At 46.8% G+C, this 22,244-nt stretch overlaps 1 protein-coding gene across 17 annotated transcripts in view; it reads left to right on the plus strand.

Annotated features, from left to right (window-relative positions):
• LOC119374954 (serine/threonine-protein kinase VRK1) overlaps positions 1-22,244 on the plus strand; it is a 60,040-nt gene that overhangs the window by 27,911 nt on the left and 9,885 nt on the right. For 2 of the 17 annotated variants that reach the window (XM_049411014.1, XM_049411020.1), the window contains 2 exons: positions 11,112-11,373; positions 12,685-12,939. In XM_049411014.1, the coding sequence (XP_049266971.1) occupies positions 11,112-11,373; positions 12,685-12,939 (517 nt within the window). Of the gene's footprint in view, positions 1-2,499; positions 2,630-3,486; positions 3,608-6,898; positions 6,958-7,674; positions 7,851-10,100; positions 10,149-11,111; positions 11,374-12,684; positions 12,940-22,244 lie in introns of all 17 variants that reach the window. The other 15 variants (XM_049411009.1, XM_049411015.1, XM_049411011.1 and 12 more) reach the window with 15 other exon arrangements.

Here is a 22,244-nt window from a genome sequence, read left to right on the forward strand (position 1 = left end):
GCTGAGCACCCTGAAGGGCTCAGAAGGAATTGTGTCCGCGCGAATTTCTGCTCGAAAACAGACGCATCCGCGATTACCTTGTAAACTAAAGGTATGTTGAAAAAACTCTTGCATTTATTGTGTTTATTTCGACCATTCGATAATTCGGTTAATTCGGACATTTTTTCCGGTCCCTAGAAATCCGAAATAACGAGCTTTTACTGTAGTAAATTCCAGGCCGTGTGCTGCGCTGTAACGTTTGGGCACGTGTTCTCAGGAGCCTCGACTACCGAGCGGCAGCGTTTTCTGACCATGCTAAAAAAAGTGTTGAAGGGCCCCGTTAAAGGTGCTGGTTTGGTGCAGGCGTGCGCGTGCACACTAGCAGCGCAGCAGTTGACACAGCATTTCAGCGTGTGTGCTGTTTTAGCTTCGCTTGCGTGCGTTTACTGTTTATACGCAACCTAGGGTGTGTTTCCATCTAGTAAGCCATTCATATTCACATATCCAGTTTCCCGCCTTTCAAAGCTACGTGGATGCCGTACTTTAAGCGGACAAAAGTAATGCCTGCACCTGGCCATTTGTTTCTGGTGTCGGACTGCGCCATTGAACTTGAGCTGCATGATTTCTCAACTTCTCGTGAACAGCCGTGAACCGTTCTAGATTGGTGGGGGTGAATCGAACTGTTTCTTTGCTTTTGCGTGTTTGTGTCGTGATCCGAAAAAGACGTTTACAGTCAAATCTCATTACAACGAACACCACATTAACGAACATTTCAAATTAACGAACTTTTAAGAAATCCCGTGCCGACTGCTTATAGTTTCAATGTAAAAATATTTCACTACTACGAACTTCAGAATAACGAACATTTCAGAATAACGATCGTTATTTAATTCCCGTGTAATCTTAACAACACCTCAGTACTATGAACTTATATCCCGAAATGCGAGGATTCTTAGATTTCAGTGTATCGGTCATGGCAGTCGGAGCTGTAAGGTAGCAGACGACGCAGCGCGAAGAGCGGACGCCCTCCCGCTAAAACCTGAGATGGCACGGGAGGAGAAAGACGCGGGCGGAGAACTTTTTTTTTTTCTTTTTTTTCCCTTCGTTGCGGAGGCGACAACGCATCTAAAGGCCCAACCGCATGCATAGCACGCGACTTTCGAGCGAAGGCGACTGCGACAAACGGGCTCCGTCGCGCTGCTCGATTGAAAACTATTGCGCGCACGCAGGCAAATTACGAAAAAGAATTACAGAGTAGATGAATGACAACATGCCAAATTTATTATTGTCTTGTTTGAGATAAAGATGCCATAAAAGTGTTTCGGGACTTCCTTTTTTCACAATCTTATGTTTAACCGCGGCAGTAGTATCTGCTGTGATCCCATGGGGCGCCCGGAAGCGTACGCCGCCTACGCTACGTCGCACTTTGCAAACTGCGTTATGTTGGGGTTAGTCCACGAGGCGCATCTCGAAGTTTCCTCTTGCTGTCATAGAACGTTTAAGAAAAGCCGCAGCGCCTCACATCGTTGCTTCGCAGGGAGAAGGGCTACCTCACACGACGACGATGTTGACATTGCAGCAAGCTACCACCGAAACATCAAAACGAACTGTCGATCATAAATAACGACAAAATACGGCCGCTGCCTTGCTCTCCGCGTGAGATGGGGCTGTAAATAAGGTAGTCTATAACTTGCATTCCTTGAAGTACGCGCCGATTGGAAGCATCACGAGCAAATTACAACCGAAGCAAGGGTCAGAGATGCTGCCATGTTGTTGGATATCGTCATGCTCACTTCCGGGCGACAAGCGATGTTTTCTGGCTTTCCAGAAACCTGGGATGCTATCGCGGAACGATTCTATTTCAGATTCCAATGCCTTTCGTGCTTTTCGCGCTTGGCCAGTGGTCAGAACGACGGTCCGTCCGCGTTATCAGCGCGATCAGCCAGCCATGTGGAATCGGAAATAGCATCGTTTCGCGATTGCACCCCTGCGACAAGCGACGGCGATGGATGGCCCTCCGCGACAGCAAATCCTGTTGGCCGTCGCTCAAAACTCGCGTGCATGCAGTTGGGCCTTAAAGGATTGCAGCGATGACATGGACGACGATGTCACGGTAGCACCCGAAGATCGCGACGAGTCCGTGTCGGCCACAGATGCGTTGGACTACTTGAGGAAATTCCGCATATTCATAGAAAAAAGCGGAACAGCGACCGAAGCGGCGGATAAAAATGCGGACGGTCTAGAATCGTTCGTGACGCAGAGTTTGTGCTGCACCCCTCAAAAAAACGATCACGGACTATTTCAAATAAACGTGCCTTGTCTGACGTTCACGTGTGCATTGTTGTGAGAACGAGTTCAAGGACGTACCGTTGCAAAGGTAGGACGTTTGCGTTACTGAAATTCTATTGTTATGGTAAATTTTTGGGCTTTCACTATAACGACCTTTCAGAATAACGAACATTTTTCCGCGGTCCCCTGAAGTTCGTTATACCGAGATTTCACTGTATTACTTCCGACCAGGTATACCTGGTGGACTTTGGTTTGGCCTGTCGGTACACACAAAATGGCAAGCACAAGGAGTACAAGGAGGACCTCAGGAAGGCGCACGACGGCACGATCGAGTTCACGAGTCGTGACGCCCACATTGGTGGTGAGTTGTCTGTCCCCACCCCCTCCCCCCTTTTCTGAAGCTCTTGGCCGAAAGGAGAGGGTTGTGGCTAAATGGAGCTCACTTCAGATTACCATATTTTGTTGCGTATAGCCTGCACAAAAAACACTGAAAATTTTGTTGCTGAAGTCAAGACAAAAAAAAAAATGCAAATTTCAGTGTGGAAGGTGGCCTCGTGGCAATACACTGGGATAGTCATTGAGGATCTGGGTTGTACGCAAGAAAATGCAGCATATTACGAGCAGTAAGGCTGATTTCGGTATGTTGATTCATAGTTCCTAGAAAGTGCAGCGCGAATAAAACAAGATATGAAGAAAACGTGAATCAGATCACGAGTGCCGACTAACAGCTGGTCTTATTTACACCAGGACGTTTCCAATCCATGTTGCGATATGGCGCATAAATAGGCCGGTTTTGGTGCAAATAAAATCACTTGTTAGTCGGCACCGAGAGCAGGATTCTTTTGGTGTTCGTTTACTTTGGAGGATTGACTTTCTAGTGCGTATCCTTTTTTTTTACATTATTTTATGTATGTTATTTTACTTTCTCTTTGTCCCACTGCATAGATGTCCAAAAGGCTGCTTGTTGATGTAAAAGCATGAATGTGGCCAGGCCTTCTTGAGTTCTCACTCACTCATAAAATTGGCATTAAAGGAATTTATTCGTATGCGTGCTCCACTCCATGCCTGTTTATTATGCACGGAAATGCTTGCTTAAGTTTGTGCTCCCTAATATCTGCAAAACAGTCCTGCCATTGTCCAATAATTTGATATCGCTACTGGTGCATTGCCTTTCGAGCATTCAATCATTCAAAGATTTTCACTCTCTTTCATTATTAGCGCACTCGCGAAGGGGTGACATAGAGATCCTGGGATACAACCTGCTCCAGTGGCTGTGTTGCCGACTTCCCTGGGAGGACAACCTCAAGAACCCAGAGTACGTCAGCCAGCAGAAGAGCAGGTATGTCCTCTGGAAACTTGGGGTTTTGTAGGCCCCAAAATGGCTTGGCTACTGCACATCTGTGCCTTTATGTATGGCCTCACTGGTGTGGTGTGTAGTTCTTTCTTTCTTTCTATCACATTGCACAATGCTCCCTCCTAACTTTTTCCTTCCTCGATGCAAGGAATTGGACCTTCATCCACATGCTTAGTAGCGCAGCACTTCGGTTGCTGCAGGCAACAACGATGGCTGTGTGTTCGTGTCCGTGCAACAATGAAATGGCAACATGTAATGACTAGTCTCCTCGATAAAGATTACATTGCCGTACCATAAACGGCTGATCGCCAGCAAGCCCACGACCGAGAGAGCATCTATTGTTGGAAAATGCCGTTTACATACCGTATAAACGCGTGTAAGGGCCGCACTTTTTTTTTTCAAGAAATAAGGGCCAATTTTCAGGGTGCGGCCCATACACGCGACATTTTTTTTCTTTTAAGTAAAAAGGCACCAGTTAGCGAACGAAGAGCGTTTATTGCAGTATACGACCTTTCTTGCGACATACGTGCTCAATCGTCGTCACTCAGCGAGTCCTCAGACTTGGAGTCCGAGATGAGATGGTGTGCTGCGAAGCGCCGTCACTCCACAAGCAGTCATCTTCCGTGCCATCCAAGCTGTTAGATATCCCGGCGACTTTAAAACTTCAGGACACAATGTCCGTCGACACCGCGCTCCCCGCAGGTAGGATCCACCCAAGTACAGTCGCCAAGGCCTAGTCCCTTCACACGCAGCATGTCCATTGGTGAGTGCAAGACCATCATTCCGCACTTCAGTCACATAGCGGAGCAAGTCTTCTTCCAAATCGGGAAACTTGCACTGCTCTCCTCGGAAAGCGCGCTTAGTGCTGTTGGTGTTTCGCAAGGCTTCTTTTTGAGCACACCAACGATCGAACACACTTCTCGTCAACGTCGAATTTTCTGCCGGCGGCACGTTTCCCATGCTCGAGAGCATACTCGATCTCCTTCAACTTATAGCCAGCAGTGTAGCTATTCAGGTACTTGCCCATCTTGCCAAACGTGAACGCCGTGTAGAAAACAAGCTAGCACGAAGGTCATCGAACAGTGCAGAAAACTACAGCAAATGGCTGGCTGAACTGGACAAACTACACAAACCGAACAATGCCGCGAACGCCATGCCAAAGTTGGTGATGCTAATGCCGATATGGATAGCGCCGATAGCGCGTTGGTATAGATGATGTGAGAAGCTAAAGATAAAATCCTGCTTCAACCTTTAGTTGACGAGTCTATGAATACTAATAAAAAATTAAAATTTTTAGCCCACTTCACGAACATCTTAACACGAAATAAAATCGAAAAAATATATATACATACTTTGGTGACGATGATGGTTGCGTTTCCTTACGCCATCTATCGATTACGCCTAGAAGCTTACGCGCGCGCGCATTTTGAATACGTATTGGTTGAGGAAAGTGTGGGTGCGGCCCTTACGCGAATAGTTTTTTTTTTTAGAATATGCACTTCAAAAAAACGGGGTGCGGCCCTTACACGCGTTTATACGGTATACGCACGCAACCGGTGCACTTCCGGGGGCCACATTTCTATGTGCTTGCCAGTGCCGGGCTTTTCGTGTGCGCCGCCGCCGCCACTGCCACTGAAATCCAACTCGTAACAAGCTTCACGTGAATGTAAAGGAGTGTTGGAGCTCATTACGCTGCATGTTTCGGGATCTAGGAACAATTTTATCTGAAGTACTTGCAGTAAGCATCAGTTATTGGTGAGGGAATGGGGAATGCAAGAAGGCTTGCATGCATAGGTGTATAGCTGCACGATAAGAAACCTCAGGTGGACTGATCTAAGTGGGGACACTGTTCTTCAAACTTTTTTTTTTTAATTCTCGATCAATTTCGATGAAACTTGTGAAGCTTATGTATGGTATTTGCATGCGTATTTGAAATATGCAGTTGTTTTTTTTTTAGTAGAATATGTAGTTTTTAAATACAGTAAAAGCTCGTTAATTCGACTCTCGTTAATTCGGAAAATCGGTTAATTCGGACACGTCATCTGGTCCCTGTAAATATACGCATCACTCTATGAGACTGGGCGCTCGTTATTTCGGACAGATTTGACCGCAAATCGGATAATTCGGCGACTTTCGGGCCGCTGGCGAGGCTCGAAAACGAAAAAGAACAATTCGGAACAGACGTGAAGCTCAAACGCAGCCATCGCCATGGACATCAATTATCGACTTGGCTTGGATTGAGACTGGTTGAACGCCTTTTTTTCGCGTGTGGGTTTTGTTGCTTTGTTCCCGTTGGTGTGCAGCATCGTTGATCGCCGATTTATCGAGGAAAGTTTCAGTACGGCTCCTTTAGCTTGATCGTTGCTGGTGCTTTTGTGCCGACTTCTCGTGCGACCGCACTCTCCGCCGATGGCAACGCCGGCGAAGCGGCCCAAGTACGAGGCCAAGGACTTCACCACCAAAGTAGAAATTTTGCGTGCTCTGAATAACGGGCTCTCCCGACAAGAAGTGATGAAGAGTGATGAAAGGGGATCCTTCAATCGGCGGCAAGAAGCAAGGAACGAGTACCCGTACTTTTATCCCCCAACGTGACGGGAACAGAGCGCTTGCCGCTTCTCGTTATCGGAAAGGTTCAAAAGCCACGCTGCTTTAAGAACAACAATATTCCCGTGGATTACCGTGCCAACCGAAAAGCGTGGATGACGGGTGAAACTTTTGCGGTATGCAGACATCATGCGAGCTGCTGAGCACCTTGAAGGGCTCAGAAAAATTGTGTCCGCGCGAATTTCTGCTCGAAAACACAAACATCCGCGATTACTTTGTTAAGTAAAGGTATGTTGAAAAAACTCGTGCATTTATTGTGTTTATTTCGACCATTCGATAATTCGGACATTCGGTTAATTCGGACATTTTTTCCGGTCCCTAGAAATCCGAATTAACGAGCTTTTACTGTATTGGACATTTCATGTGTGCTTCTGGGAGTTGCGGAGTAAATTAGCATAACACAGTAGTAAACTGAAATGAGACCTGTATGCAGTAAAACAAGACTGCGCGTTATAAACTCATTTGCTCAACAGTTATGTGAAACATTTGTGAGCGATAATCCAGCTCGAGAATGAACAATGTAGAGGTGCCAGCATACATTCTGTGGCTCTGTCTTCCCTTCCCCTTTTTTTTTTTTTTTCTTTTCATGTGAGGTTACAATAAACGCATGAGCCTCTGTACTGCTCATACTAGATTGTTTGAGCATTAGTTTTGTGCATTTTACTTTTTCAGGCTGATGGAAGACATCCCCTTGCTGATGAGCAAATGCTTCCCCCATGGGGACATTCCATGTGAGTGGTGATTCGTTCACTTGTCTTCGTGGTTTTGATGAGAACTTGCCACGTGCAGTCAAACCTCTCTTAATTCGAAGTCTCATAATTCTAACCAACGGATAATTCGAACTGTCCCATTAGCCTACACCTACGCATAATCATTTGCAATTGTCTTTTTGTGCGTGTGCTTTGAGAAGCTACAGTGAGATGCAACTTGAGAAGTCCAGAGAAACCCCGCCCAGATGACCGAAGCACGACAGTTGATCGCTTTCACGACTCAAGGAATTGTCCCACTCATGCACTCGGTAACGTTCTTCGAAGGCGGTATCAACGGCTATCCAGCTCGTGACGTCTGTCTGGACCACTCGTGCACCCATCGGTGCAGGCTCGTGCAGATCTGCCTTTGCGGAGGAAAGACATGGACTTCTAAAGTTGTATTTGACTGTCGACCATACTATTAATTCTTCTGAGGCTCCATGTCATATGTGTGTCACGCTGGGGCGCACGCGAAAACCAGGCTAAAACCAACAACTCGTGATTACGTCAATAACCATTGCGCAGAGAGTATACGACGCCTTGTTAGCACCAGCGGCAGTGCATGGTCAGGGCAGCAAATCAGAAAAAGAAAACGGAAACGGAAGCATTATGCCCTCAATTGTGTATTCATTACCTGAATGTAGTTCATTTAGTGCATTATTAAGCAACTACAGGTGTTGACGAATGCCTCGAACACAGGCGGCATTACGGAGTTCCTCCAGTATGTGGCCTCCATGAAATTCGAAGACACGCCCGACTACAAGCGGCTAAAGAGGATCCTCGAGAAGGGCATCCAGGCGGCCGGTTTCAAGCCCGACGGCCGGCTACTATTCACGCCACCAAGGACGCCGCGGCGAAACTCCTTCTCGCCAAAGGTTTGTGCCGCGCCAGATTTGTTGGCCACTCGAGAGAGTTGAAACTTGGTCGTAGCGCCGCAAGCTAGAAGTTGCAGATGTTGAAACGGAAGAGGCGCACAGAAGCACTCGCGAATGTGTGTGGGTGTTTGTTTCCTCATCTGGTTTCTTGAACGAAAGAACTGATGATGATGATAATAACGATGAACGGAGATACAGCATGGGTGATGACCACACGCCCATAATGAAGCATCAGTAACGTTACATTGTAATTACAGTAATACCTCGTTAACTCGAAGTAGTAAAAACCAGAAAAAATTTCGAGATAAGCAGATTTTCGAGATAAGCAAAGTTGGGCAAATTCCATTGAGAAGTTCAGTTCTATCCAGAAACGTTATCCCTACTGACCACTTTCTTAACAGGAGCGCCAAACTGGCTCTTTGTAAAGGTTTTGAAGAAAAATAATGACATACCAGCGCTATTAACCAGCTGTGTTTTTCGGCACTGCCTTTTTATTTAGTGCAGAGTGACCGACTAAGGCTGGTCTGCCTCTCAGTAACACTTGCACCTAGCAAAGCTTTCTCGAGTTGCTTAACACATCGCATGTGCCGATCATCCGCGCCGCTGCACTCAAATTTATTTCGCATCAAGCGAAGCATGTTTCTTGTTTCGGCGGATGTCGTCACCCCTCGAGTAGCTGCGTCGACGCTGCCGCGATCACTGTGCGTGACGCCACGTTGTTTGGCTTAAGAAAATGGTCAAACCAGCCAATGTTGCAGGCTAGGTCAGTTTGGCCCACCGCTAAGTCCAGAGAATCGGCCTTATCTGTCGATGTGACTGGAAGGGGCTCCTCTCGCACGATGCCACACATTCAGCACCGTTTTGACGTCCGGAAACTTCGAGCCTCGAATCCGTTTCTTTGATTAGGGCTACTTTTCTTTGCAGCATCAGTGACTTGCTTTGCTTTGGTGGCGTTATCCTCACCACATCGCACGGCCGACGAAAAAATCCGCGCAACGTGCCTTGCGTAAATAAAATGCTGAAATCGCATCTCTGACGGTAAACAAAACGTGTACGACCCGAGCTATTTTGCAGGGCCTGCTTATGTGCACGTCTATAGCGTCACATGACGTGACACAGGGTTTCTCGACAAAGTTGGTATGCCGCTAGGTTCCGACTTTACTTTCGGGAACAGTGTCCACTTCGTCGTAAACGCGGCAGCCTCGCGCGAACCTTGTGAAACGTATGACATTTTGCCGCTAGTACTTTGTGAAACGGTTCAGCGGCGAAGTTTCGGTTCCATTATCAGTCGAGATTTCGAGATAACCGAAAGTGGGCACGGAAATACTTCGAGATAAAGGGCAATAAATACATTGCACCTATGGGAAATTGTTCGGTACCGCGGAAAACTTCGACTTAGCCGATTTTTCGAGATATGCGAGTTCGAGTTAACGAGGTATTACTGTATGCATGTAAGGTGCTGTGCTTTATAACTGGCGATATTAAGTGCATTTTTTAGTGGCAACTAATGCGAAAAAGGTTTTCGAGTATGCTGTAGCTAACAGACGGTAGCCTTACGTCATACTTTTCTATTATGTGAATGAATATTAGGAGAGCGGTTGAAAACTTGTCGCCTCAGTTGATTACTGCGTGCAAGTGGTCACCTGTTGGTACTTTGGCTCATTGGGCAAGAATTAGAGGTTTTGAGTTGATCAAAAGGTGTAAAACCGAATTGTGCCATGAATTTTGCACCAAAGTGAAGAAAAGCACAAACGAACAGAAGGCTCGTATATGGTATAATGTTGCCAACAGTGGTGCATACATGTAGAGGGCCTGTAAGTTAATTTGTCCATCTGCACGTAGTGTTGAACCAGAGGATGTGTAAAATGTGACGTATTAGGGGTGTGCGAATTTGTTCGACACTTTGGAGCCGACTTCGACCTTTGGAACTAATGTGGTCCTCTGCCTATTTGGTCGCTCAAATCAAAAGGGTGGCTTTTTTTGAGCAAAGTCATTATCTAATGCGCAAGCTGAAACGGAATTGGAATTCTGCAGCTATAATTCATAGATCAGTGCCAAAGAATCTCCTTATCACCACATTTCATGGTTGGGGGGTAAAAGAATCGTTTTAGGAGGGGCTTTAGGTGTTCAGCCTTTCAAGTGCTCTTTTGCACCGTAATGCTGTGTGGATATCAATGGAGTGTGGTTAATCCTCACACATCTTTTTTTCTTTGTGTCGGTGCATGTTTTTGTTTTCTGCCCACAACATAGGTGTGTTTCTGTGCCTCCCCTATGGAGCTCATGGCAAAGTGGCAACCAGTAAGTTTTGAACAACCTGTTCAGAAAAAAGAAAATATCCTTGTTCACGCTTCTTCGTTGCAAACGGTGCATTCTCCTAACTATGCCCTAGCTGCCTTGCTGTTTTGTCTAATCTGCGGTGCACTTCGTTAGGCCTGTTGCACCACGTTGCACTAATTGTTGGTGGCTGCTAGTCTTTTGATAGAGGTCATTGCATTGCACTAATTCTAACCAAGCTTTCCAAGCCAAAGCTTTTGTATGCTCCCTGCGTCTTTGGCTTCTGCTTGCAAAGGGCCTCTCCTATGCACTGAAAGTTTTTTTCCTGGATCTTATTCGGTTTCATCTTATCTGCTATTTTATTCCCACTGTTTTCTGCGTGTTGGTTAGAAACGATTTCTGCACGAATTCTGCAACTGTCGAGCATGCTAATAGGACATCATTCAAAAGCGCATTGCGCTCGCATTGAACTGTTCCGTTATTTGAGCAGATGTCCGTGCGTTTTTGCTTCAGTACACCATGTCGTAACGGCGGCCAACGTAGCTGTGTATTTGGAACACTTGAAGTCTGCCACAAATTTGAAAACCATTAGGGAAAAAAAATGTTCGATTAGGGCATGACTTATGGTCTCACCAGATAGGTGTTCGCACACCCCTAAGTCTGAGGTATCCTATGTTGTCGAATGGCATGTCATGCACTCCTATTCACTCAATGTTAATGTTCGAAATTGGACCTAGCTGTGCGAATGAAACCAAGTTTGTAGGAAAAAAATACTGGTGCCTTCATGGAATTCCCTACTCCTATGGGTATGTCAAGTCATTGGCAGACTGCTGTTGTAGTTGATTTCTCTTGTATGGACAATCATGGAACAGTACAATTGGATGAAAATTTTGAAAGTTAATGTCGCGTAATATGGAATAGTTGAGTAACAGTTCCAAGCCTCTCGGTGTCTGCAACCATATTCCTTGAATTCTCGCCTTGGCCCAGAAGAAGCCCGTGCTGCAAGAGATCATCCTCGCCGAGGAGAGCATGGAGGACGAGAGCGGGGAGGATGAGAACGTCGCGGAGAAGCCGCCACCAGCAAAGCTTGCCCGCGGCCGCACAACGCCGGTCCGGAGGAACAATCGCCGGTCACCCGCGGCGTCCAAGTCTGCCTCGGGCCTCAGCGACCTCGTCAAGCCCGAGCCCGAGCGAAAGCCAGCGAAGAAGAAGGCGGTCTCGGCTCTCTCGGCCAGGACGAGCTCTAAAGGTGAGCTCCGGAGCGCGCTATACTCTGTTACAACCTAAGAAAATACAGTCAACTCCGCCCACAGCCATTGCTGTTCTCCCCACAAAGAATTTGCATAAATGCTTGACCCAATAGCGCTTATTCAATTTCGTGATGGCAAGCACTTCTCGAGAGTTCCAGATGATTGACTTCCCCATACAGACACGTATGTGTGACTGGTTTTAGGTCGGAAACTTGGAAAGTCCTGATAAATTTTGTCAGGTATTCTGACATCACTGCTCAGGGAAACAATGTTTAATGCACTAAAAACAAACCTTTAACTCTTAATATGCATAGAATTTACATTAGCCGAGAAAAACTACTTACGGTTCGAGCAGAAACCAGCTGGCGTGACTGTCTTTTGCAGGTGACGGGCAGATGCTTCGTGCTGTTTTATGACTTTATTGCCTTTAATCTTATGCTCTGTTAGCTGCGTACCTTTGGAGCTTATTCGTTATCGATGATGGCGACCACAGTTTCCTGCGCAGTGGTTGGGGCAAACGGTAGTTCCGTTTTCAATTTGCGCGCTGGCCTTGCGTTTGCCATATGTCCCCTGCGCATGCCTTGAGAACTGTGTCGTTGCTATCTGTGATCACGTCTGTCGTGGTTTCGTGCACGGCGTTGCGGCAAGCAGCATTGCTTTGAGTCGTTGCGCTTCGGATGCGCGCATACTTTTGTGGTCGCCCATGATCGCGTTGACACGACCACATTTGTGTTCACAGCGGTAGCGACAGGATGTAGTTTCGCTCGGACTTGGTGTGCACTGGCCACATGTGTTACAACACCGTGGTTCTCATTCACGATTGCAGAGCTAGTGACAACGAGCAGTAGTTTTGTTTTGAGCGCTACGTCAAAAACATGGCGGGAGTTCTTGAAGAACGATTCTATCGTGGCGTGCATGCCCATCAAACCCGCCAGCAGCATCATGCTGGATGGACGATCTGTGGCCGAGCATCTCAGTGGTGAAAAATTTCCCGGGATGTGCGGGTGGTGGCAGACAGTGGGTCTAAGATGAAGACATGGGTCTTATGATGCGGCCACACGACTCTAGAAGCCACGAGCCAACGAGAAATGGTCGAGTTGCTAGCGAAATTTCACGGCAAAGGCAAGCTCCTTTTTTATGTGGTAGCACTCACGAAAAGTTCGTTGAAACGGAAGTAACCAGGAAAAGTATTAGTTGTGACGAGACATTTTTCACATTGTTTTCTATGGGTGGCTGACGGGGAATCTAAAATTATTTGTTGTGCCGGAGTTCGTTATAGCGGGATTCGACTGTAACAATGCCACGTGCAGACTCGCGGAAGAATGGCTTCTGTGAGGACAGCAACAGCATGGGCCTGGACAACCCAACACCAGCCATGTTGGAGGTGCTCCAGCGCAAGCAGGCCCTGCTGGCCCAACAGCAGGAAGGGTTGCTGCCTTCGAATGGCCGCAAGCGTTCCAGTACCTCTCCGCCGGCAAACCACTGCCCGTCGCCGCCGTGGGGGGATGGTTCCCTCTCGCCCGTCGAGACCTGCGACCGCGCCGTGCAGGCGGATGACAGCAACGGTGAGTTGCCGCAGTGTTCCTCTTCTAGCTAGCAAACTGAAGGAATGTTGTGTGTGCTACAGAAATAACTTAACTATTGCACACTTTCAGGCATTTTCACTGAAGACTTAGAGCTGCGAAGTGACTGCATTATCTGGGGGGAGGGGGGGAACTATCATGCTTGGTTCATTGGAGTCTCTGTTTGAAACAAAACTGCAGCTGTACACTTTTAGACCACAATATCAAAAAGTCACGCAGCCCCTTATTATTTTTCCAAGATGATTCGAAGGCTAAAGCCCCGTCTTCTTTTTCTTCTTGGTCTACTGTGGTGATCCCCCACCCTCTTCCCACTGAAAGCTTTCTACACCCGGGGAGGTGTTGCACTGTCTTTGGTATCGACCCATCTTTAACCAAGCAACAATGCCATGATGACGTTGTCCTGCGACATCACATTATGTGGTGTCGTAGTGACGTCATGCTGTCAGAAACTTTGGTAACTTGTGACGTCATGATGATGTCATAGGGTGACGTCACCACGTGATCATTTTTTGAATCACTGGTGTTGATGCTGGCAGTTACTTTTCGCATTTGACGAGGCATCTAATGGTGAATTCTATTGGCAGATTCGGAGCACTTCCGGTAGCAGTTTTTCTGCTCCATTCAGAGCAAGTCTGTTCCATTGGCGGATTGAGAGTGCTCCCTCTATGTTTCACTGGCAGATCTGGAGCAGCTCCTCCGCCAGATTCACTCCATGGAGCAGCTCTCTACTCCGTGAAAAGCGTTGGATTCGACCAGAAGTCTCAAGCTCCCCGCGCGTGCGCAAAGCGTGGCGTACAGCGTGCGCAATGCAATGCGCTGTCCGACCGCGCCCGTTCTTCGCTCGTGCCCGTGAAGGCGAAAATGGCGTGAAACGTGAGGAATGCTGGGGGCTTGCGAAGCAGATGTGCGCTAGCGCCTCCTGCCACTTGCTCTGGTGAGGGCACTTGTGTTCCATTTGGCAGATTCCTTTTGGTTACTCTCCGCCGGAGTGGAGTGCTCCGGCGCAGAGTTCGTCGGCCACTCCAAATCCGCCAATGGAATTCATCATAAGGCTTTCACCTTAAAGATTACAGCCATAACTGGCGTGAAACTGCTTTAGTTGCTGCCTGTGGTTTTCTTTCATCATATAAGGAGTGCAGTGTTTCTTTCCTTCTCTGCTTGTGATTGGCCAGGGCGCCGTGGACTAGGCCGACACTTCCGTGCCCTCCTTGCCTGGTTCGTCACTTTGCACCTCCCGGCGCTCCTCAGGGCTCTCGTCCTATTCGTCCTCGCCGCCATTGCACTTTTCTGCCGATAAGCACAAGTGGCTTCCTTGCTCGCGAGGTTTGACGATCGAAGAAATGAATAAAGTGGCAGTTCCAATGAACAGTTCTTGTCTACGAACTTCCTAAACCTGCTGCCACGCCTAAACTCTTAAGGGGGGACGCGGCTTTCGTATCGCGCAAAATCGCAAAAAAATCGATTTTTTGAAAATCACATTTTCGGTTTCTGTAGCCCTTTTTCTATCTGATTCCAAAATATCTTCACTGAAAACCACCTAGAAGTGCTTTAAAAAATTAGTTGCGCGGGCTGAGGTGTCGAAAATTATTGTGGAGATCGAAAAAAAACAGTGCTTTTCAAAAATTTCTTGCTCCGCAACGGTACAACCGGGCGCCGCCATTTTGAGCTCGCCGTAAAGGGCATTTCTTCCTTTTCAAATTCCCCGCCTCAGCTGGCGCCTCCCTTTAAAAACAAGCGCACAAAAAGCAAATCTCTGAAGGTCGTTTCGAGGCCTCCGATTGGCCGCGTCCGCCATGTTGCTCCAGGACGCCTCGCCATTGGTCCGATGCTCGCTTCGAGAGGACAGTCGTCTGCTGCTTACGCGTCGCGATGTTACCTGATGTTACGACTGTCGAAAATCACGCTACTTAGTGACGCGTCCGCTCTCGTTCTGTGTACACGGGTCGACGATAATTTAGAATATGATTACCCTGTAGTTTGACAGCTGCAAGCGGAAGCGCCGTCATCAGTGTACGATAGACGGTAGCGTGCCGCGCTCGTCGCGAACATCGCAGATGCGCGTCTCGGGTAGTTCAGCTTGTCAGCACTTCGTCCTCCGTGACGAAGAACTTCGCGGGACTACTCTTTGTACTCGCGATCGAACATGACGTGCTTTGAAACATCGGGCACCGCGGCCACGCACACCGCGACCGAGCTTGCTGCTCGGAGTCGTGGCTAGGCCTAACTCCGCTTACGGCGCTGGTTTACGAGACGAATCCGAACTTTGCGGGCACGGACATCGCGCTAGCGGACAAACCGCACTGTGCTTCGTCGCAAGCAACAAATCGCATCGTCCGCTGGCTACTCGAAAGTGCGGATGGGCACTTTACGCATCGGCAGCGGACTCCCGGTCAAGCTCGTCGCGCATTGACCGCTCCGAGCAGCGGCTAGCAATTTCGCGCGTCGGCGCCGCAAAATGAGAGACCAAGTACGTTACGCGCGCCGATTTTTCGTCGCCGCGGCTGAGCACTGCGTATTGTCGCCGAATGCCGCCAGCCAGCATATAGTGCGCGACTTCCCGGACCCCGCGGCCGAGTACATCGGCATGAAAGAAAGCGCTGGTGATGCAATTTAGGCACGCTTGGATTCGTGCTTGGTATCGCCGCTAGCTCTGATGAATCTTCTAAAATAACGAAAGCCTCGCAAATTACCGTTTCCGCGACCGAGTGGATGACGAAACGCATCACAGGCGAGGTTTGCAAATGAGCGTGGCGTGTGTGAAGCAGGGAGTTGAATTTATATCTGACCAACTCGCGTTATTGAATAAACTGCTCATATATTTCATCCCAGAAATGTTTGCAATAAGTGTGACAATTTTCATGAAAACCTACGAAGGAATAAGAAAGTTGGTACTGAATGCCACGGCCCCCACCTTAATTTTATTCAGAAGCTCACTGGAAAGAATGACCTCCGACACACATCCAATGTTTGATGGAGACAGTGATACTTCCCTGACTCTTTCTGAAGAAAGAACATAGGGATTTATTCCATTGGCTAAAGAAGACTGTATAAATCATGTCAAAAAGAGGATGGGTACAGCTCTGCCAACACCTGTATCAAGAAGCAAAAAAGATCAACCACTTGGAGGATGGGCCGGCCTGACTCAAGACCTGATTAATTTAAAAGACTGACTGGTTATGGTATGGCTATCCGTGACAACGTTGACATTGATGACATGCAAAAGGCCATAATGGCAACGTTCATCATGTCACCTCGAGAGATGAGGAGCCACGCCATGAATTCTGCCCACTTGGGTCCCTGACCTGGTGCAGGTACCGTGCTGCAGAAGCTGAAGGCAAGGCTCCACCACCGCACACGTATAAATTGGCAGCACTGCATTGCTGCCAGTCTACTAAAACCTGACCACCCTCAGTTGCACGGCTGTTGCCAAAAAAAAAAGTCAAAATGCGGCCGAGAGTCTTCATTCGGTAGTTTGGTCAATTCTACCAGAAGAGCTAAACGCTTCACTGATTGCCGCCGAAACAGCTGTCAATGAGGCAGTCTGCAAGTATAATACTGGCACTCTCCATGCTTATAGAGAGTTTTGTGCATCACTTGGCCCGAAGCCTGGAAAGCACTCCATTCAATGAGCTGCAGAGAAGGATGCCACACGGGAAAAAAAGGCATCAAAAGTGCACTAAAGCAAGCACCAAATGCTCAAGAGACCTCACATCACTAAGAACACCAAAAACTATGATCCTGGTGCATTCCAGATCACTGGACGCAAGGTGAAACTTCGAGAGCCGTTTTCTCAAAAGTGCCTTTTTGCCTGCCTGCCAAGTTTGCGCAGCCATTTTCTTCCTAACCGTTTGGCCTATTTTGACTCCGTTTCTTTTCTCATGTTTCTTAGACTACAATGCATGTGGTGACATTCTTTCTTTCTCACTTTGACGCTTTGTAATTTTACAAAGTGACTACTCGTTCATCCCAAGAGTGTGCCCGATTTGAAGGTGTCAAAAAGAATCGCAATGCAAGAATATTGTGTTGCAAAAAAAATAAAGCAAGAATGTCATGACACTCAGCGTGCATTTAGCTATGCAACAAATATTCACCTAGCCTTCTAGTCCTTTTTTTAAACTCTCCAGGCATTGCGGAAAGTGCAAGAAAATGCAAGAAGTAAAAATTTAATTGAATAAAAAGTTCTGAAGATATCACTCTGAAACTTTTTTAGAAGCAGCAGGGAGACATGCTGAATATTTGTACCAATTTTCATCAACATCTGTTAAGTTATAAGAAAGTTGGTTTTCCAAAGCCACGTCCCCCCTTAAGACACGTTATGATTGACTGTTTATGAATGCATGAAATTTGATGCCAATGTTGTGGAAACTCTATTTAAGGGGGGACGCGCCTTTCGTATCGCGAAAAATGGCATAAAATCGGTTTTTTTGAAAATCGCATTTTCAGTTTCTGTAGACCCTTTTCTATCAGATTCCAAAATATCTTCACCAAAAACCACGTAGAAGTGCTTTAAAAATTTGTTACGCCTGCCACGGTGGCGAAAGTTATTGCGGAAATAGCAAAAAAACACTGATTTTCAAAAAATAATAGCTTCGCAACGGCGCCACCGTTCGCCGATATTTTGGTCTCGTCGGAACGAGCATTTCTCCGTCTTCGAATTCCCCGCCTCAGCTGGCTCCTCCCTTCGAAAACAAGCGCACAAAAAGCAAATGTCCGAAGGTCGTTTCGAGGCCTCCGATTGGCCGCGTCCGCCATGTTGCCCCAGCGCGCCTCGCCATTGGTCCGATGAGCGCTTCGGGGGATCGTCGGCTGCTGCCATGGCTGCTGCTTGCGCTTCGCGAGGTCACGGCTGTCGAAAGTCGCGGTCTTTATGACGCGTTCGCACTCGTTATGTGTTCACGGCTCGATGTCGACGATCACGTAGAACTTAACCACGTTTTAGTTAGGAGCTGCAAGCGGAAGCCCGATCAGATTACGATGGCACGCCGCGCTCGTAGCGAACGTCGTAAGCGCGCGTCTCGGTCCGACCCTTTAGTTGACTCGTCGGATCAGCGGTTGGAGGTTCTGCTATCAACACTTCGTACGTAGTGACGAAGATAATCGCGGGACGACTCCTTGTACTCGCGACCTCGCATTACGTACTTTGAAACAAACATCGGGCACCGCGGCCGGCGCGTCTACTGCTCGGAGTCGTCGCTAGGCCTAACTCCGCTCACGGCGCCGGCGTGCGAGGCGAACCTCGAACTTTGCGGGCAAGAACAACGCGTTAGAGGAACCGCGGCAGTGTGCTTCTTCGTAAGCAACGCAGCGCATCGCCCGCCGGCTCCTCGGAACCACGGATGGTAATTTTACGCATCGGCAGCGGACCCCACAGCCAAGCTCGTCGCGCAGCGGCCGCGCGTCGGCGTCCCGAAATGCGAGACCAAACACGTTGCGCGCCGATTTTTCGTCGCCGCACCTAGGGATATTGCGCATCGTCACCGAATGCCGCGACCCAGAACATCGCGTGCAGATTTCCCGGACTCCGCGGCCGAGCACTTCGAGGTGAAATAAAGCACTGTTGATGCAATTTAGGCGCGCTTGGAGCCGTGCGTGGTATCGCCGCAAGCTCTCATGAATCATCTGAAAAAAAATAAAAGCCTCGCAGATAACCGTGTTCGCCGCAACCGGGTGAATTGTGAAGCGCATCACAGTCGAGGTTTACAAGTGAGCTTGAGTGAAGCAGGGAGATGAATTTACCTCTGCCGAATTCACGTCTTGAATAAACAGCTAAGGAATTTCTATTCCCCCAATGTTTTGGCCGTAATTGCCTGTTATTTAGGAGGAAGGGATAGGCTGTCATGATGAGAGCCACTCTTAGTATCCTATAAAAATTATTCAGTGATCAGTTGCAATAAAGACTAAGTGATAGCACAAATACAAAAAAGCTGGCAAAGCACTACAGCATATGGCCTAATCACATTACAATATAACGGGCAGCCGAGAAAAATTCTCTGCGCTTGAAAAAGGCTAATAATCGATCACTAGAGAAGATAGAAAGGCGGCAAAGAAAGAGAGTGCCAAAGGACACCTCCAGTTATGCTGCAGGATCATTTTAGAACTACATATGTGCTCAAAACTTTCAAACGTCGTTTTCTCAAAATGACTTTTTTTGGCTAGTGAGGCTGCTTATCCCAGCCATATCTCTGGAACCACTCATCGAATTTCCATAAGTCTTTTTTTATTATGTACTTGAATAAATTTCTGAGGGGGTGACAAGGCCATTTTTTCAATATATTGTGTCTGTTATTTATTATAGTTAATCAAAATTTGATTGATAATATCCTAATCACCAACACTAAGTTTGATGGTCTGCTAAAACTTTTCAGCAAGGAAATTCAAAAAAAGGGCTCTGTTACCCCCTGAAGTATCAATCTGGGAATCATCACAGTTAATTTCACAGTTCCAGTACCTTTTGAAAGTTCTCCAGGCCTGGGATAAGAGAACCATGTGCATTATTCTGACATACTGCCATAACTTGAGAACCAGTGAACACAACTTAATGAAATTTTGTAATTCTTCTAATGCTTTTGCTGTGAGTCTATCATGAAAATTTCATTAAGATATCTCAATAAACAAAGAAGTTGGTATCCGTAGGTAGCCTCCCCCCTTAAAGCTATTGGCACCAATATTCAAAACTGAGTTTACTCCGCCATACAAATCTCCTGTATGCAGAGACAGCTCTGAGCAAGCATGAAGCGCAGGAAATGCTGATAAGATATTTTATTTTGATTTTAAAGTCTATTCTCGCATGACCCACCTACTGACGTTAACACTAGTGTGTTGTCCGGCTACAGTAATAATTCTGGCGACTTCACGCACCAGTATGGCTAGTTGATGTCTCAGGTGCCAAAAGAACACAAGATGACCGCTTGTGAATCACCGACGCAGCCACGGAGCAGAACGGCCGTGGAAACATCGCGATCTCTTGCGTGAGCACGTGATGAAGAGCTCATACCCTGTCATGACGTCAGGGTACAGTAGAAACTGAAAGTAGCTTTTAAAAACGTGTTGGGTAAATTTTTCAGGGCACACTCTTGCTTACCAGCACATTTTCTAGACTTTTGAGTGCTTGGCCTTTCATTTGACATAAAAGAACGGCAGTGAAAATTTCCTCACTGTGCCCCTTTAAAGCAAGTGGAAGTGTTGGAACAAATTGCTTATAGCTATTATCTTCAATTACAGATTATCTAATTATTGTACAGTAACTCGTGCCATATTCTTCATAAAACGAATTAACGACCCACTCATTGCATGCGACAAATGTCTGCTGGCGGCAAACATTACTAAAAAGGTAATGAAAAATATTTCGAAATTCCTGCCGAGACATCTCACATACGATGTCTTGGTAAACACGGTACTGCCTTCACCGAAACGATTGCGCGGCAAAATATTTCACCCGCAAGTGATGAACTTATAATTTACCATAAAGTGAGTGTTGGTGGTCTCTTTCCTGCCAGCGGTGCACAGAAATGGCAAAAGATGTCGCGTCTCCAAATGTGTACGCTGTGTTGCAAATGGCTAACTCTGTAGCCAACAGAAGACGAATGCTTGGGTGCAAGCAGTACTTGCACGACCTTACCCAGATTACATTTTTTACGCATGCAGTCTGTGCTTAGCTAAATTAACAAAAGCTGGGAAACAGACTGTTAATCAGAACCTTCTTCAAGAGGTAACTTCGTGCAGTTCAACTCCATGCCTAGTTTTTAATGAAAGTTAGGAAACGGACCGTAAAAGTTGTCAGTAAGGCCATTGCCTACTAGTTCTGTTTGGAATTGCAGTCACACTGGAGGTTGCTATTTCTCGGCAGCGTTGATTGCTTAAAGGGACACTAAAGGCAAATAACAATTTATGTCAGCGTGGAAGGTCCATGTTTGAGAACGTATAAAACGTCAATACTAAGAGTAGTGCTCTACTAATTGAGAAATTAAGGGGAGACACTGGTTTCGAAACGAAAAGTTTTATTATTGGAGATATTGTAATGAAATTAGGTGTGTATATGTATTTCTTCCTCCTGTTTTCAAAAATATAATTAGTTTTCGTGTACTTCAATTAGTTATCACATTGTGAGAGCATAAGTGAAATCTAATTAGGTAATTTCTTATGGGTCATTAAGACACTTTCCCTCAGTATTTTTAGGTTCTGTTTAAGACGCAGCTGTAGCCAAAGACCTGCCATGTGGAGCTATGCTATTTATATTGTCACTGAGATGTATCATCATATAAGAACTTTCAATTGTATTGACACTGTGTAATCTTGAAATGCAATTAGCTCACATTATTGTTCACAAAATTTCATATGTTCATCTTAGCCACAAAAAAAATAGCATAGCTCCACAGTTCTTTTTCTTACGAATTCAACGGTATAAAATTTATCAAAATTACCTTACAAAAACATAATGAAAAGATCCGTAAGGCTGGTCAAGTTGGCAAAAAATGTGAAGCTGAGAAAATCGCGTTTGAAGTTTGACATGCACTATATAAATTTCTAAAAGGAACCTTTAACCATAAATTTTATTCACATGTTCCCCATCTGTTTCCCTTCGAAACAAAACAAAGTGTCTTGTTCCACCCAAGGAATCATATCTAAAAAAATTTTCCAATGTGTAAAGCATGATCAAAACCCCACCATGACAAGCGGCGGGGGGGGGGGGGGGTTCTGGAAAAGCCATGGGGATGAGGCTCAAGCGACTGGCTGCTCATGTCTTTTCAGTCTTTAGGAAGAACCTTCTAGATGTTAGGCAGCATGTTACCCTGGGTAATAGGTTGCTATGCTTGAGAGAATACCTTCAAAGTAGTCCAGGACTGTAATCATCAGTTGCACCCGTTTTGTGTCGCCTTGTAAGAGTCTTTTTTGTGTTGGTGCTCTTCAGATGAGTTGCATTTGCCTTGCGTAAACGCAGAGAGTCTTTTTCTAGGCTTCGTCGAACAAGGCAATCCCCAGCAACATAGCCCAAACTTGCAGCAATGGACTCGTTGGTTGCCCTTCTTCCTTGGTTGTAGATGGCAACAGCCTCAGCGGCAGCTCGCTTCACACTTTCCAGCGAAGAGTTCCCATTTTTTGAAGTTTGGGTCCAGATGACTGAATGAAGACTCTCACTCGCGTTCTGGGTCTTCCCTTCACAGCACCGTGCCAGCAGGCTCTCATCACTGAGCCTCGCAAAGACTGGCTTCAGAGCAGCCCCAACACAAGCTGGCAGGGCATTCTTGTGTGAAGGTGGACTCGCCCCATTGGCCAAGGCTCTATTGTAC

This window comes from Rhipicephalus sanguineus, chromosome 11 (genome assembly GCF_013339695.2).
Source record: "Rhipicephalus sanguineus isolate Rsan-2018 chromosome 11, BIME_Rsan_1.4, whole genome shotgun sequence".
NCBI lineage: Eukaryota > Metazoa > Arthropoda > Arachnida > Ixodida > Ixodidae > Rhipicephalus > Rhipicephalus sanguineus.